General features: G+C 41.4%; 1 protein-coding gene across 1 annotated transcript in view; it reads right to left on the reverse strand.

Moving 5' to 3' along the window:
- fhit (fragile histidine triad diadenosine triphosphatase) overlaps positions 1-16987 on the reverse strand; it is a 279982-nt gene that overhangs the window by 48526 nt on the left and 214469 nt on the right. The window contains exons 4-5 of the mRNA XM_061041526.1: positions 12626-12771; positions 9494-9523 (exon numbers count right to left, since the gene is read on the reverse strand). Coding sequence (XP_060897509.1) covers positions 9494-9523; positions 12626-12771 — 176 coding nt within the window. The remainder of the gene's footprint in view (positions 1-9493; positions 9524-12625; positions 12772-16987) is intronic.

Genomic DNA, 16987 nt, shown 5'->3' on the forward strand with positions numbered 1-16987 from the left:
TACATCTTCATAAATGATCTCATCTAAAGGCTCTTTAGATTTTTGTTAATGATTTATGGCCTCAGTTCTAACCAACTAACCAAACTACAGTTTGGATCAGGATTCTGTGACAGCTTGCAGAATTGAAAGTTTGAATAAAACAAAGATCCACCTGTCCACCCTCAGAACAGTAGGAGGGAGAGGACGCATGTATTTCATTCACTGTAAGGGTTACCCTGAAGCAAAGCACAGAAAACCCTGGGTGGGTTTGTCCAAGACACAAGCAGATCTGAGTGTGTGTGTGTTGTATATCTGTGAAGCACACCTGGTGAGACGGAGCTCTACCTCCCCCCTGCCAGCTCGCTCCAACACAACAGCTGCTGCAAATAACATTATGTTATCGACTCATAAAAACAAGCATTTGGCTTCTTTTCCAGATAAATCGATGTTCATTTTGAAGGATTTTACACCAGAGTGAAATGGTTTCAAATGCTACAGAATCCATTTTGTAGCAATCGTTGCACCAAATATTTATCAGCCCAGTGTAGAAAACATAAATCTTGATATTAAAATAATCTAACTATCGTCACAAAAACACCACAAGATACTCAAAAGTACTGGTAATGTTCTCAAATCTTTGAATGTTTAAACTGCTTTTGTTTACTTTTCTTAACTAGTAAGTGTTTACTGGGACCAGGCAGGGTTGGTAATTTCCTCCAGATCCAGATTTTGGTTGAAATTGTCTTTAGGTCCTGACAGACATTAATAACTCATGTGCTCTGAAAAAGGAACAAAGAAAATCTGTATCAGTTTGTAAGCCTGTAAAAACTTTGACTAATGTCTGCCACGAGGTACCAATCTGATGAACCAATCAGACGCCTCCCCGTCTCCCTGCTCGCTCTCTAACTCTTGCGTGCACGAGCCCACACTAAAAGAGCGTCACAGATGACGGAGTTTATACTGTGAGTTTGTCGATGGCCGTTGTGAGTAGTAAAATAGTCACGTTTTATGATAAAGTTTACTGTTTACTTACCACTGAATGAGACATGAGACGACGTAGTTTCTACACAATGAAACGATGAGCTGAGGTCCGCTTCTGGAGCAACGGCGCTCGTGCTTGAAAGTGAGTGGGCGTGGCTTTTGAGGGAGCACAGAGGGGAGGGGCTTGGTGCAGACGGGGCACTGAGGGAATGCTACTTTCAAAATCATGCCAGTTTTCCAAAAATTACCAACCCTGCCTTTAACTGACAAAACAAGTGAGAATAGGATACCTCCCAAACATGGTGACAAATAACGATGCATTTACACGTCCGTCCTGTTGTGAAAGTGGAAGACAGATTTTAGAAAACGTATCTCATACTGCATTGGCGACAACATCCACCTTTGCAATTGGGGGGGACAGAGTCTAAAGGAATTGCCGACATGGAAGAGTAAAATACTAAAACCCAACCTTGTCAGCCTCATGTTGGATTCTGAACTTCTAACTCTACTTGAGAGGTTAACGGCTTACTACATTTTCTTTTTCTTTTTAAATGTGTTGCTGCTTTGCTAAAGTGCTCATGATGGATAGGCCGGATCTTTGTAATATAGCAACAAGTAAGGTCTTTTACCTGCTCTTTGTAACATAACAATGAGTAAGCTCTTTTGTAATGTGTCTTGAGATAACACTTGTTATGAGTTGACGCTATACAAATAAAAATTTATTGAAATTGAAAATTGATACAGTTGAGTAGGTTTTCAAGTAGAGATACCATGACAGCAGATAGATCTGACACCTGTCTTGTATCACAGAAAAAAAGACAGGTTGAAGGGGAGGAGAATACCTTTTTTTTTTTTAAAAGTCCACATATCAGAAAAAGCTCATGGTCTCATGAAAATGCTCTTATGTGTCATGAGAACAGGCAATAACAAGCGACCCATTTGACACTTGTTAGAAACTTGTAAGAAAAGGCTTCAGGGCAATTACAATCAAACATGTTTCATCCCCTGGGCCATGTGATTGGTCGGAGAAATGTTCTCACCAATCTGACTTTTGTTATGTCTGATGATGAATGTGTGGGAAAATCTCCCTGATATCTATTAGCTTTCAAGGACCAAAGGTGTTGTCACTAGGGGTCTTCAGTGCCTCAGTAAGATGAACTAAATGTACCACTTTAAAGAACAAAAATCTATTTTTTTGTAACTCTGAGCTTTCCTCAGACTCTCTGTGTCCTTGACATTGAGTCACATAGTCTCTTATTGGCATTGCCTGATTACACACGCTGCAGATGTTGAGGTCATGGTCCACTGTTAGTTCCTTTCCCTGCGTCCTTCACTCGGGCTCTGGGTGAGAACCTCCCCGGGCTGTATGTCCTGTCGATAATTAGTCAATCAACCGCTGCTTGAGCTTATGCACACTCAAACAGAACGCCCTTCATGCAGAGCTGCTTGTTCACCTTGCATCACCTGCACTGAGAGATAGAGGCGGTGTCTCAGGAAGCACTCGCTTACAATGTTTGCACACAACAGCCTGGGCAAAGCTGTGGTGCTTTTTTCTCCTCGTAATCAAGCCAGATGGACGACTTTTAATCCGAGATAAACAACTAATGAAAATGGCTACCGTATCAATTAAAGCGAGAGGGTAGGATCATGTCTGACAGGCAAACAGAAAGTCTTTTGTCATAAACAGATGTGCTCCCTTTTTTAGGAATTGGGAAAAGAAGGTTGACTGGATCAAATCAGAGAGTCCTAATTAGCTGTAAAAGAGAGAGAGCAAGTTAGAGAGAGAGAGAGAGAGAGATTCTTCCCACCATGCCCTGCTTTCTCAGGCCAACATCACCTGAAACCAAAGTGATTTTTTTTTTCTCCAAATCACACGAGAACCCTCCATTTCGTTAAGACAGGTTCCAGTTTCTCTCATCTTCTCTGTAATTTCCCCTTTTGCAATTCAGTTGGGAAATGAATCAGAATAAACAGGTGCCAATTACCCCCCCACATCCCTCAAAAACCAGTTAGAATGACTTCAGGCCAGTTTGAAAACTTATATTACAGTAGAGACTACACGCACAGGAGGAGGTGGATGTGGTTTGAAGTTTGTTAAACTCTTCTCATATTGAAGGACCATCGGTGTGCTAAGATGACATCTTACATCTCTAGAAATTAGGTTAAAAAAAACAAAACGAATTCTGAATGAATAAATAAATAATCACAATAAAGCTATAAACGGAAGACAGAAAAGAAACAAAGGAACAATTATTAAGACAGCTGGTACGTGTCCACACATTTAGTTAAAGGGGACATATTGTGAAAAATCCACTTCTACAGAGTTTTTGAACATATATTTGGGTAACCTGAGAGTCTACTGACCCACAAAATGTGAAATAAACCCATCCAGTCATTTGTTTGTGGTCTGCATAAGTCTAACAACACAGAGAAAAATGCTTTGTTTCAAATGTACTCTCCTTGTGATGTCACAGTGGGATTCTGGTTAAAAAAAATCCCCTCCCCTCTCCTGGTATCTCCACACATGGACTCCACCCCCAGCCTAGAGCAAAACTTTTGCGCAGGTCCGCCATTTTTATTCTTGTTACAGAGGAGTGATGTCTACGGGGACAAGTCCGGGGGGGGGGGGGGGGCTCATTGGATTTAAAGAGACACACACACCTAAACGGAGCGTTCTGAGAGAGCTGGTTTATACAGGGTCACAAACCCCCTCTGGTGCTGGATTCATGTTATATTTTGACCAAAGCACAGCACATATGTTTCATTTAGACCACAGGGGGACTGTTTGAAAAGGTGGAAAAGGGGGATAATATGTCCTCTTTAAATGTCTTTGTTTGAGGGTTTTGTTAGTACGTTCTCCTTAATTACAGTAAAAAATAAGAAACGGTTCCTAAAAACCATCATTTGAACCTTTTCTGCAACCAAAGCCGGAGATAACATTTCATTCACATAGACAGTCGGCTACAACATGAACAAATGTTTTCACGTTCATGGAAATTAAACAGCTAGAGGATATCTACACAGGGCAGACGATCAGGCGACAAACACAGTGACATCATGGCGGTTGCTATTGGTTTAACTCGGAGACCAGAACTAAGAGAACAGAATCTTTAGATCAGCTCAGGCAACTGATGACGTGTGAACAGAACCCACCGACCTCACTCTGATCCTCTGTGCGTGGACATAACGGTCCCAAATGTGTTGCCGTTGCAGTAAACAGAACAATATCGTCCATTTCTATTGGCTTATTTTCCCCACAGGAAACTCCCACTGCGTCATCTCCAGCCACCTTTCTACTCCCACCACTCTGTGCCCTTTCGGTCCGCCTAAATAGGTTCTAATGGAGCTTGATTTAATTCAGTGCTCAGAGGGAAGGAACTGTAACAGAGAGCAGCTTTAAACAACTGCAAAGAAACAAAGTCTGCTGTGACTTCCTGACCTGACTTTCTCACTATGGCTCAGAGCAGAAAAAAAAAAACGTTCACTAAGAGCACAGATCATCCCAACAAATGTGAGGAATTGAACCTGGCTGATTGGAGTAAAGGCACCGCATTAAATCCATCTCCTAAGTTCGACTTGTAGTCAATTGGCAACCTCCTGGGTTTGAAAAAACGAAGCAGAGGAAGAGCAAAATCCTGCAGTCCGTCGACTGTCCACTTGAGGCCGGCTGCAGAAGCACAGGAAGTCACATACACACCCATTCAAAAAAGCCGTTTTTACATGTTCACCATGTTTACAGCCTGGTTCATAAAAACAAAACAGGTCAGATAAGCTCACGTCTCGATCAGCAAACACTTAGTTGTGATTTGATGAAGGATAAGAGTTATTCACAAGAAGGCGGGAAGCTGACATGATTGACAGGTGGGCGCGGTGTAACGGTTCGTCAAGAGGCTTAAAACCCGCCTCAGCTCCAGCTCTCCAGCCGTTTTTTTTGTTTTCAATCTCCGATGCCAGTGTTAGCTGAATTTTCAACCATCATTGGCACTTTACATACAGTAAGAAGGCACACATCACAAGTGTCCAGTCTGAAAATAATTACTCAGGACGTCTATAAAGATCGATCCCTGATTGTATTTTGACAGAGAAAATAGAGCTTTCAGAACCACTCCGTAGAGCTGTCACTCTTTGTTAGACATTTCAAGAAGCTGCAGACAGTCATGCAAAGAGCTGATGTGTCGAGAAAATGCCGTCATATTTATATCAATATTACCTTATACATTAGAGATAGATACAGGTGGTTAGTTTGCCAGCATATCCAGGTTAGCAATGTCCCTCTGTCTGCACATTTATGCTAAGCTACTTAACACCAGAGTGATATAAATCTGCTTTTGTCACTCTCAGAAGGAAAGATCAAACATTTCATAAAACAATAGCTCTACAGAGCTGCTGGAGAAAACATTTATAATCCCACAGATTTTAATTTCTGCAGAAGGAGTTAGCAACAGGCGTTTTCTGACCGCGGGAACTTTTTCATAGTTCTAGGAACTGTTGGAACCCCCCTCCCCCCTTTTTTAGTGATTCCACACCGCAGGAAGTACAAGATCACGCGGGAATAAGGAGGAAAAAACGTGCAAACAACATGTTGCTTTTTGTCTTACCGAGGAAGATTTGATCATTCGGTGCCTGTTTTTAAAGGCTTTGTATGCTTTTCATCTGCTTTTGATCCAGCAGGTGTCGCCCTTGAGCACCAGCATGAAACCAAAACAACTCGCGGTGCACTGTTGTGTTAGCATGCTAATGCTAGCGATCTTTATTATGCTCGTATCTTCACACTGCATGTAAATTTACCTGAAATGAGCGTGATCTAGAAACACAGTTAAGCAGTGAGTACAGTATGTTATTCTTCTTTTCTCTAGTCCCTCAATTAAACAACTTTTATACACGAGGGGAGGAGTCAGCCGGCCGTCCCGGCGATGTAAACAAACTGAAGATAGGACTCTGAAAACTCTGAAAACATCACAGACAGTGGGACTCGGGTGTTACACCCATTGTAGACAGTCATGACTCACAGAGTTATTTTCAGAGGATATATTTGATTTATATTACATTTAAGTGTTGCATATAAAGCCTTTAAGTAATGTTGATAAATTGATGAAAAATCAATTCAATTAAAAAATCAGTGTGCACATAATGTGTGAATTTGGGGTTATGAAGTAGGTGCTGAGGACGTCAAACTGTCACACTGAAAAGACAAAATCCTGCACTCACTTTACTCTTGCTTGACGTCCTCCTGAAGAACACACTGGACAAAAGGTTCAGAAGGACTGAAACGTTGTGATTTTTTTCTAATTAGAATCAGAATCAGATTTATTGGCCAGGTGTGCTTACACAAACAAGGAATTTAACTTCGGTGAACTGTGTTCTCATATGTACAGGTACAACATTAAATATCACCAATAAACATAATAAGAAAAGACTAATGTTTACACGACTAAATATGAAATAGTGCATTTTTTGGTGATGATAGTTTTCAATAAAATCTAAACATGTAAAGAAAACATGAGCTTGACAGATTTTCCCCGAGTTCAAACACTCCAGTAATGACGTCGTAAGCCACTAAAGTATTGGTGCTAATCTTTTGTCGATAGCGTATACGTCTCCATATCAATATCAATCACTCCTCTCTTGTGTCTCTCTCTGCCTCCCACTCATCCTTCTGTATCTGTATCCACTGCTTAGCTATTTGAAAAAAATATATATATATAGCCGTGTGAGTTTGTTTTCAATACCGTCTACTTTGTGAATATTACATCTCATCATCTTTATCCATAAAAGCTCATATATAACCGCCAGGCTTGCTTAGTAAACAAGCAGGATCTATACATGGGGGCCTGCACATGATAAATCACTGTAATCACACCGCACTTTCCATAAGACAAAAATAAAATCCAATTCCATCATTCAAAACGCTGAGATCTGTCTTGTGTCTGTGTGACTCCAGGCGCTGAGTTTATAGGAGTGCATTTGCCTCTCTCTTATAGCCCGCCTCGCTCTTATTCAATCAAAGGACCGTTTTTTATTGCCGGCGTGCGGGCGCCTGATTGCAATAACCCAGGTGATAGATGGGGGTGGCCAGCTCCTGCAGCAGGTGTGCTATATGAGCTACGATAATCTGTTTTCATAAAAAGACTAGACAGGTCTCTGCACATCAAGAGTTGCTTTGTATCAGAATGACTTGATAAAATATGTAGATGATTTCAGTGAGTTAAGAACCAGTGGAGAACAACAGCTTCGATATTAGCGCCTTGATTCACCGCTCCCCTGATGTTCTCTCCTGCAGTCACAAGATCTCCACTAAAGGGGTCTTATACAGCTGCTGCTGCTGAGATCGTGGTAATTCTGAAGTACCTACCTGCTGCTGTGAATCTAAATGGACTCAAGCAAAAAAAAATGCATTACTCTTTGACCTTGTTTGTGTTGCCGGATGAAAGCCATTTCATCTCACACAATCTGTCGATGAAAAATGGAGGTTGTTGTGGAAATGGGAAAATAAAGATCTTTAAAAGAGACATTGTTCTCTTTAGGCACACAGAGGAGATTGCTTTTTTTTTTAGAGAGAGGGAGGTAGGAGATAGAAAAACACGTTCCTGGACAGTAGGACATTTGACTTTAGTATTATCTATGAAATGAGCGAGTGCACATTTTAGCGTTTGTTAAGCAGCAGTTACCAAGCAAGAGCAGTTCAGAGACAAAATAACCAACCAGCCGTCCGTTTGCTTGTTGACACACGCTCCTCACACCGGGAGACTATTCCTGTCGGATGTGAAGGGGGAGGTCAAAAGACATAACGTGCATATAAAGAAAAATGCAGAAGCGCATATGAAGCAACAGGTGTTGACGCTATAATGAGATATTTTGCCTTTGTATCGATGCTACGTGTAGTTCGACACATTCACAAGCTGTTAGATTGCTGAACTGCTGATCTGGAACACTTTAGTCTTAGCCTTAGTTATAATTTTATATTTATTTATATCTCAGGAATCACAGTCACTGAGAACTCATGGGATGTATGTGTATGTGTGTGTGTTTGTGTGTCAGTATTTTAATTGTGTCTTATTTATTGTATTTTTATTGGCTCCTGGTGAGAAACACTCTCTCATTTTGCTTGCACTAATGTTGTCTGTGCAACTAAATGACAATTAAGCTTTGGATTGAATTGAATTGAATTGAGCTCGCTGTGGATTTAATATTAAATATAATCTAAATATTTCCTGCTGCATTCTCCCACCAGTTCGGCCCGACTTCCAAAATCCAAAAAGGGGGCTGGCAGACGTCCGGGTCAAGTCAGAGTGAAAAATTCTGCCGTTTGTGTTCACACATGCAGCTCACCATGGAAATTTCAGGTTTTGTGCCGGTGTGAAAGCACCAGTAGATTGAGTTTAGAGAGTGTATCTGGTCTGGGTAAAGAGTGTTAGTAGTACTTGAGGTCTGGAACAAAATAATTCTGTATTTTCGAGTAACAGTATAACATTACTCTTAAGTTGGGGCAGACATCTGAACTGAATGCCCCACTGATATTTATTGCCTTATTTGTGTGTCTTTGTTGTCTTCAAATAAAATGTAACACCATTACAGTTAAAGGTGCAAACCTTTACACAGTTTCTCCACAAAGTCGTTAAAGGCTGTTTACATCAATATTGAAGAAACAGTATTGTAAAGAATGAAAAAAAGGCTGAGAGTTGGTGTGTATGAATTTCCCAAGTGCACGAGACAGAAGTGATGCAGACTGAGAACGCAGTCCACTCTCATTTGTCTTTTGGTGTAGTTTTTTTTTGGATTTGGTTTCTGAGGCCTCTTTACAAAAACTCAAGTGTTATAGGGCTTTCACACTTGCAGAAAAGTCCTGAAAAACTCCAGGAAGAGCTGTATGTGTGAACGCAAACAGCCAAATTATTCGCTCGGATTTCACCTGGAGTTTCTCCTGACAGACCCCGAGTATTTTTTCTGCAGCAAGCAAGAGTGAGCTGATGTGAGAACACAGCAGGATATTATCAGGAGAATTCAGCTCGAGCCAATGGGAGGGGGTGGGGGGGTGATGTTTATATAATGTGACTGCTGCATGGTGAATGGAGTGAGGGTTGACCCCCGCCCCCCCTCCACCTGTCTGACAGGGATAGTCCCCCGCTGTGAGGTTCATATGTGAACGGCCGGGTCAGGAGAATCTCCAGAGCAGTCCTCCTGAAATGATCTAGACGGCTTTATTAAGTGTATATGTCTATAAAATAGTGTACCAAAAAACAGAGCCCACAGTGATCGTGTGTGAGGATGGAGTGGAGTTGCAGTGACTGATCATTTTCTGTCCCTCACTTTAACACATGTGGACCACTGAGGGTCCCCAGTCAGCCTCTTTGGGTCTTCCTTACAGCCCCCCAAACCAAAACCCAAAGTGATTCAAACCTTTAAGAAAAGATCCTCTGAATAATTCAGACATGCCAAGAGTTAAGCACGGCAAATGTGATGATTATTTAATAGTGTGTAACTGTTGCGGAGGCCTCATGACATATTTAAAGGGAGTGAATTATTGAGTTCTCACCTTCACAGTTTGTCCGGCTTCAGGGCCGTCCTGGTGGGAACAGAAAAAGAGGTAATTAGGGGAAGAGTCGGGAATTCAGAATTATTTACATCAATAATTCAGTGACAGATTATAATTTCAGATGAGCTACAGCACCTCGACCCTTTCCTGGAGAACAGAGAAAGAAGAGTCTCCGTGTCCTGACTGTTATTTTAATTCTTCTTTTTAAAAATCCTTTATTGCAGGCTGTTTTACTACATTACAAGTTGTCATATTTCATCACACATTTTGTTCATCCTGGCACATTTTTACAAATATTTTTTTAAACATACAAGAATACATACAACATGAAATAAAATAAAAATAAATAAAAATCCAAAGAAAAGGTACGAAGAGAAAAAAGATAATTAAATTAAGATTTAGAAAGAAAAAATGCTTATTTTATTTCTTATGACCATTTTGTTTCCTTCTCACTTTTCTTTAACTGGAGAGGAAAGATGACTAATTATATTTTCATACACTTAAAAGAAAAAAAAACCTTCAAAAATGAAATAATTCACTAAGACTTAGGCCAGTGGTTACCAACCATGGTGTCCCCACTTTGACGACCCCAGACATCCAAAACACACACAGCTTTTTGCTAAAATGATTTTTTTATTCTATCATGTAAGACTTTTTCTATTGTGTTGCAAGTTAAAATTCATTTTAGACTTCTTCACATTATTGTGAACAGAGGAAGAAAGGCTATAGCTGACATTTCTGCACAATGGTTTACAGACAGACAGAGACTCTACACGTTTCTATTAAGGCCCACGGTTTAATATATTTAAATACACAATATATTTTTTGATAATGAATCCACATTTCAGGTCGCGACCCAAAGGTTTGGAAAGCCTTTATGGTGATCCCACACAGATGCAGAAATATTTATAATGATCATCTTCTCTTTAATCTGGCCTTCTTCTTGTTCACACTAAGCTGCTGTTCCTCCCCTCTGACACCCACCAGAGTGACTTCTTTTATCCTGAGGTGTTAATGAAATGCTGTACTTCTTATTCAGATGATGAATTCAGATATAGAATTGTGGAATTACTTTTCACAACACTATTCACTGTAAAGCTTTTAAATTAGTTTTGATAAATCTAACTGGATCTTTTTTTTTTAAGACTTGGAGCCTGGCAATGTGCACCAAGTAAGCATGGTTTCAATTGAAGAAGGAACACCTGGACATGTAGGTTTTTACTTTCTGTGGAGAAATGGACTTCATCTCTGTTCTTAAAAGCGTGGTCATGTTGAAGTGCATTAGGCCCTGTGTCCACCAGCTTCTTTTTCCACTTGTTTTCAATGAGCAGAGAGTGTTACCAGCAGCAGCAGCAGCTGGAACACCTGGAGGAAAAAAGCATGGTCCCAGCATCTTTTTTTTCTGAGTGCTCTGCGCCTTTTTTCTGAGTGCGACCGCTCCGAGCGCCTCCAGTTAAAAATCTTTCAACTTTTCAGAAAGGCGCTGTTGACGTCACTGGCACTGTTTTCCAAATGTAATGATATTACCTCGCGTTTTTGCCGCCTATACAGATTGTGTGTCTTGTACCCACATCCTCATCCGTCATACAGCGGCCTGACGTCAACAGACTGTTGTCATAGAGACGGGACGGATGCAGCACTCTTCTTCTCAGTGCACAAACGCTTCATGCAAGCGGGCAAAAGAGCACGACCAGTGCGGACAAATGCTGAGTGGACGCGGGGCCTAAAGTGGTGGTTATATTGAAGTGCGCGAGAGGTGTTTGGTGAGAGGTTGCACAGTTCTTATAAACTGTCGGGTCGGGTCGAGCCTCGTGCCGACATCCATCAGACTCATGACTGATTGATGAAATAATTTAAAACAACATTGCTTTAAAACAAAGTTGTTTTACATTTTATTCTTTCTTTTTACAGGCTCCCCCCCCCCACCCCACAGCTGTAAAAAAACTCAATCAGAGATCATTTATATTGAGAGAATTATGGATAAATAGGAAGAAACGTTGCATGTTTGATCTGCATCAGGTCTTTTTCTGCCATCTTTCATTTCATCTGTTACAAATGAATCATTTTTACACTTGACTCCAATCAGACTTGGTTAATTGAGATCTGATATTAGTTCTAAAAAGGTGATGTCTGGCCTCTGACACACATCAAACATCAAACTCCGAGAGTGTATGAACCGTTTTCTTCAAGCATATAATAAACTCCATTGTTCTTCTTCAGAGGAAAATAGAGCATTCGTGTCACCATCCCCAAAATCTATTTTTCACCACCAATCCTCCAGTGAGGTTGATTTGTGTGATATTATTATTTGTCACAGCAGTGGCAGTTGCCCCCTCCTGCAGAGAGCTCTCCTTTAATGTGTTAGCTGTAACCCGGGAGCTGTCAAAACTAATCTCCGATTATCACTTCTCATCACCTCCGCAGTCTCAGAAAATGATATCCAACGTAAAGATGACTCTCTGCTTGCTCTGTTCCTCCGCTTTTTCTTCTTCTCTCTCCTAACCTGTGAAACTATTCTCTCTGGCAGGGAGCTAGGTGCTATTTCGATATTAGCATATATATCACCAGTTATGCAGAATAGGCCATTGAGTCTGAGACGAGAGCCTGTCTGGCTGTCACAGTCAGATCTGTTCCTCCAATAAACTATGGTGGTGGGGGGGGGGGGGGGGGGGGGGGGGTCATAAGACAGCAGAGCTGATCCATATTGAAAGTTCCAACCGGCCTCTGCAGAGCAAAGTTTCTATCTTTTCAAGTCATTTGGACTTTTATGGAGATATAAGAAATCGTATTTTCTTCAAACAAGTGAAATAAACAATCTATTGAGACTTTAAAATTGTACGTTTTTTGTAAAAAAGTATTGTCCATGTATTTTAACTCTAAAGTTTCCCTATGTTCCATCTGTTAACATGGAGGAGGCGGAGCTTATGACCTATACTGCAGCCAGTCGGCAGGGGGGAGCTGTAAATCTTTTGACTCCGCTCCAAGGCAGCTCTAGTGCCGCCCATTCTTCACACAGTCTGTGATTGAAATAAAGCCTGATAGATAAAAGTCTGTAATTAAAATTAATTTGAGAGTTGCAAACTGAAGCTGGTGCTACAGCGCGTTCGATGACACCCCGAGTGCGTACTTTACCTGGATGGCGATGGTGAGCGAAGTGGCGTTGAAGTGCTTCTCCACCAGGTCGGCGACTCTCTGAGCGGTGCTGAATAAATCGGCCACCTCGTCGGGCTGAAGGTCCCGGAAGCGCTCCACCGGTCTCAGAGGGCAAACCAACACATCTGAACAGTGCATGTTAAGGAAACCTGTGCTGCAGACACATTCAAGTAGCTTTTCAAATGTTACAGGTTAACTTATATTTTATACATAAAAAAAGAGAGGTTGTTAAATGTATGCCTCCATCTGTATGTCTCTAAAGGGATGGAGTGCAATCCGCCCCGCCCCTACCAGAGAGGAACTTATTACTTTCCAATGAATTTGTTAAATAATTTAATGATGTGACAATAACTGTTGCATTCCCAGAGATGGCTCGGGGGTTGAGGGGAATAAAAACAATAAAATAAAACCCAGGGAAGAGAAGAAGGAACTAAGAATACGCACAATTAAAAAGATTACTAATCGACCTTTTAACACTTCACATGTGAAAAACAAGCTCCTACAAGCTGATCAAAAAAAGTCCAAACACCTAGAAGTACTTTAACAACGGACACCCTCCATCTAATGAAGGAGTAATCACTACTGCTGGACAACAGACAGATGCAGCCGGACGGTCCACTGACAACAGGCCACCTTCAGGAAGTCACTTTGCAAAGCTCTTTAGTCTTTCCTTGCTAAACTTCCTTTAAAAATTGAACAAACAGGGGCGCCGGTGGCCTAGCGGTTGTTGCGCGCACCCCAAGTTGCGGAGGCATAGTCCTCCAAGCAGACGGCCCGGGTTTGGGTCTGCCCTGTGGCTCCTTTCCCCCCTTTCTCCCTGATTTCCTGCTCTGTCCTAGGACGCCCACTTTGAGGACTACAGCCTCTGTACACAAACTAACCACTTGGCCAACAGTTCCCGAGCATGCTGACATTTCTATGATGTGATAAAAAAAATGTTTCACTGAAGCTGGAAAAGGTGAAAAAGGTTCTGCAGGAATTTGGTCATGCATAAAAAAACCACAGTGATTATATATCTGTGCTAATGATTTCCCTGGAGGACACATCAGGGTAACAACAAAGTTACATCTGTTTATGTTTCAGAAATATGTTTAAGATGTGAAAGCACAGTGTGTTCTGGTTTTTTAAGCTCACAGTTCATCAAGTGTGAGCGAAGACGTGGAGAAAAATGATCCATTTCATTTAAGTCATAAAGGTCAGGGGAACATATTGCAAAGGAAAGCTCTCATCCCGCGTCGGAGTGATTGCACACAGAAAAGTAATCAAAGCTCAGTGACAGAAGTAAGACATAGTTTGATGAGTGGCATGATGGCTGCGGCCGCAGGGCAAATAACCAGAAGGCTTCAGGAACATGTTGCTTTTCTGTCACGGGTCGTTTGATCAATAACTCCGGCTTAGAGGGGGGAAGTGAGAAGTAGTTCTCCGGAAATAATAGAACAAAGGAAAAGTGGTGAAAGGGCAACAATGGAGATGAAGTTAAACAAAAAAAAAAAAGACATTAAAAAAGACTTTCCAGACATTAAAGGTCACATATCATGCGGTTTTCAAACACTCATATGTGTCCTTAGTCTGTTTTGAACCCCCCCCACCCCCCCATTATGAGAAAAAGCCATCTTCTCTGTCTTTTGCCTGCTCCACTTTTCAGAAAATGTGTGCTCAAACAGGCCGTTTGCAGATTTTTACCTTAATGACATCACAAAGGGCAGTAACCCCTCCCCGAAGTGGGTGACAGCTAGGTGACTTGTTCTGCCCTCTCATTGTTAAAAAATAGGGCATGGAGTGAGAAAGCCAGAGCCACCCAAGTCTTTCCAGAGAGGAGGCGTGGTCAGACACAGCTCATTTACATATTTAAAGGTACAGACACAGAAACAGCCTGTTCTGAGCAGGGCTGAAATAGAGGGGTTTATAGGCATGATTAAATACAGGATCAGAGTGGATTTAGAACAAGAAACTTCACACACATGTTTTGAGGAGCTCTGAGACTTATTTAAACTGGTTGAAAAGGAGGAGAATATGTGACCTTTAATGAACAATATGATGCTAAATGATGACTGTCGCTCTCTGTCTGCACAACCAGAGGAGGCAAAGAACAATAGAATTAACGAAAGTAACAGGAACGAAGGTTCAACTAATGCACAACTAATGCACCCGTTAACAAACTGAACCAGATCTAGAAAACAGATATAAAAGGTTGAAGTGTAAATGAAGGTGAAGCAGCACAAGAAAACAAACTCACATACTGTTGTGAAACAGTAAACACTAAAATGCTGAGAATGTGCTTCTGTTCATTTGTTCATATAAAGCACTTTGTATTGCCTCTTTGTTTGCAGTGTGCTATATAAATAAAGCTGCCTTGTCTTTCCTTCGCTAGTGAGCAGAAACATTAGTGTTCAACCACCTGCTGTGTAAATACAGAGATGAGCTGAACACACACACACACACACACACTGTTCATGTACAGTAAATTATATTCTGTCAGTTGGGATCCAGTGTGATTATACAGTGTTGTACTCAAACTCTTGCAGTGGGAGCAACCTGGGGTTAGGTGTCTTGCCCAACGACACATCGGACATGTAGCTGCAGGAGCTGGGGATCAAACCCCCAACCTTCCGGTTGAGAGACGACCGACTCCACCGCTGAGCCACAGCCGCCAGGCTTGAGACTTGACTTGATACTCGCCCGCAAAAACTTGCCGACCTGTGCTCTGATCATAGACAACTAAATCTGCTACCCAGCAACGTTTAACAACACGTTTAAGAAAAAATCTAACATTTTTATGTTGTGGAGGGAAGCTCGACTTTGCACAACTATGGTGGGACTATCTCTAGGCAACCAGTGGAGGGTCCTGGAGGTTTGTGGTATGACGGCTCATGTTTGATAGAATTTGGTTAGGAAGGATAAGTTGGAACTTTGTTCTGTGCTCTTTCTTTAACCAATCGATTTATGTCAGAAACAAAACAAAAAAATGAAATAACTGATTTTGCTTTACTTGTTTCAAGACAACCAACAGATAGAAGACAATAAAAGACACAAATTACCTCCTTAGATTGACATATCTGCAATACATCAACTCCATTTCGACTGACTTCAATGAACAAAAACCATGATTCTCATTCTTTTGTCAAGTTTTTTAGGTCCATACCAAGGGGCTAATGGTCACAGTATATCTATTTTTCTAATGTTTATTTATAAATGCAAAGCAAAAACTTGAAAAGCCTTAATATCTAACAAAAACAACAACACGAGAAAAGGTATGAACCCATGTTTACACGCCAGAGAGTTTCAGTCTAAGAAAGTGGTTGATCTTTGAATCAGTCAAAATTTTCAATTACTTTGATTTCCTTCACAAATCAAAGGCACGGGGGACAAAGTTAAAAAGCAGGGTTGGGTAAAGAGAAAAACCTCAAGGCAGCCGGCAATAAAAGAAGTGAAAGAGACATTGAAGTTCATTCCCCTCTCATGAAGCAGCATCCTGTTGTGAGAAGATGATTACATCTCAGCATTTCATGCCACAGTGGCCTCGTCTGGGATCCATTCATCTCAAGAGCCACAAGCAGAGGCACAAATGGTCGCTTTGCTTTTGTTTCTGTGTGTGTGTGTGTGTGTGTGTGTGTGTGTGTGTGTGCTTGTGTATGTACGCGCCGCTGAAATGAAATCAGATGTCACACGAGCTGATATCTTTCTTCCCTCTGCGCTCGGCGCGGTGATGGAGCTTGCCCACATGAAAGATGATGCAGGGCCGAGGCTGGAGAGCGCCGAGACGCAGACAAAGCTTGTTTACTTTGTGTCGCTGGATGAATTATGTCTCACAACAAACCCATTAACCTCGACAACTTATCCCCCTACTGTACGGCCTGTTTGACCCGTGCATGGGGAGTACGGGCATAAACTTTGTTTCTATGGCTTTTTGCAAAAGCGTACACAGAGGAAACCTTCGCAGATGATTCCATTTATCGATCAGTCCACGATGTCACAACGTTGTGAAAGTTCTCATCACAAGTTCATTCAATTTCTTCAAATCAATCACAACCTGCGACTCTTCAATTACAAAATCCATTGTCGAACTACAGTTAAAATGTGTTTTTGACTGAACTCAACCTCTCATTGGCTAACAGGTCATAACCCCTTCCCTGGTTTACTTAGACTTTAAAATATGTGCAGAAGTGAGAGTCAGTGATTGAATAGAAGCACCTTGAGAAGGTGATGTCATGAAGATAACTATTGAAAGAAAATACTATTTTTCTTAAAAAGAGAAATTTGGGACAACAAGTGGCGGGGATGATGTTTCTTTGCTGCTGAAATGAATGACGGAGCCCAACCCTCTGCCACATTTATAACTCT

The sequence above is a fragment of the Labrus mixtus genome, chromosome 7 (assembly GCF_963584025.1).
Source record: "Labrus mixtus chromosome 7, fLabMix1.1, whole genome shotgun sequence".
Lineage (NCBI taxonomy): Eukaryota > Metazoa > Chordata > Actinopteri > Labriformes > Labridae > Labrus > Labrus mixtus.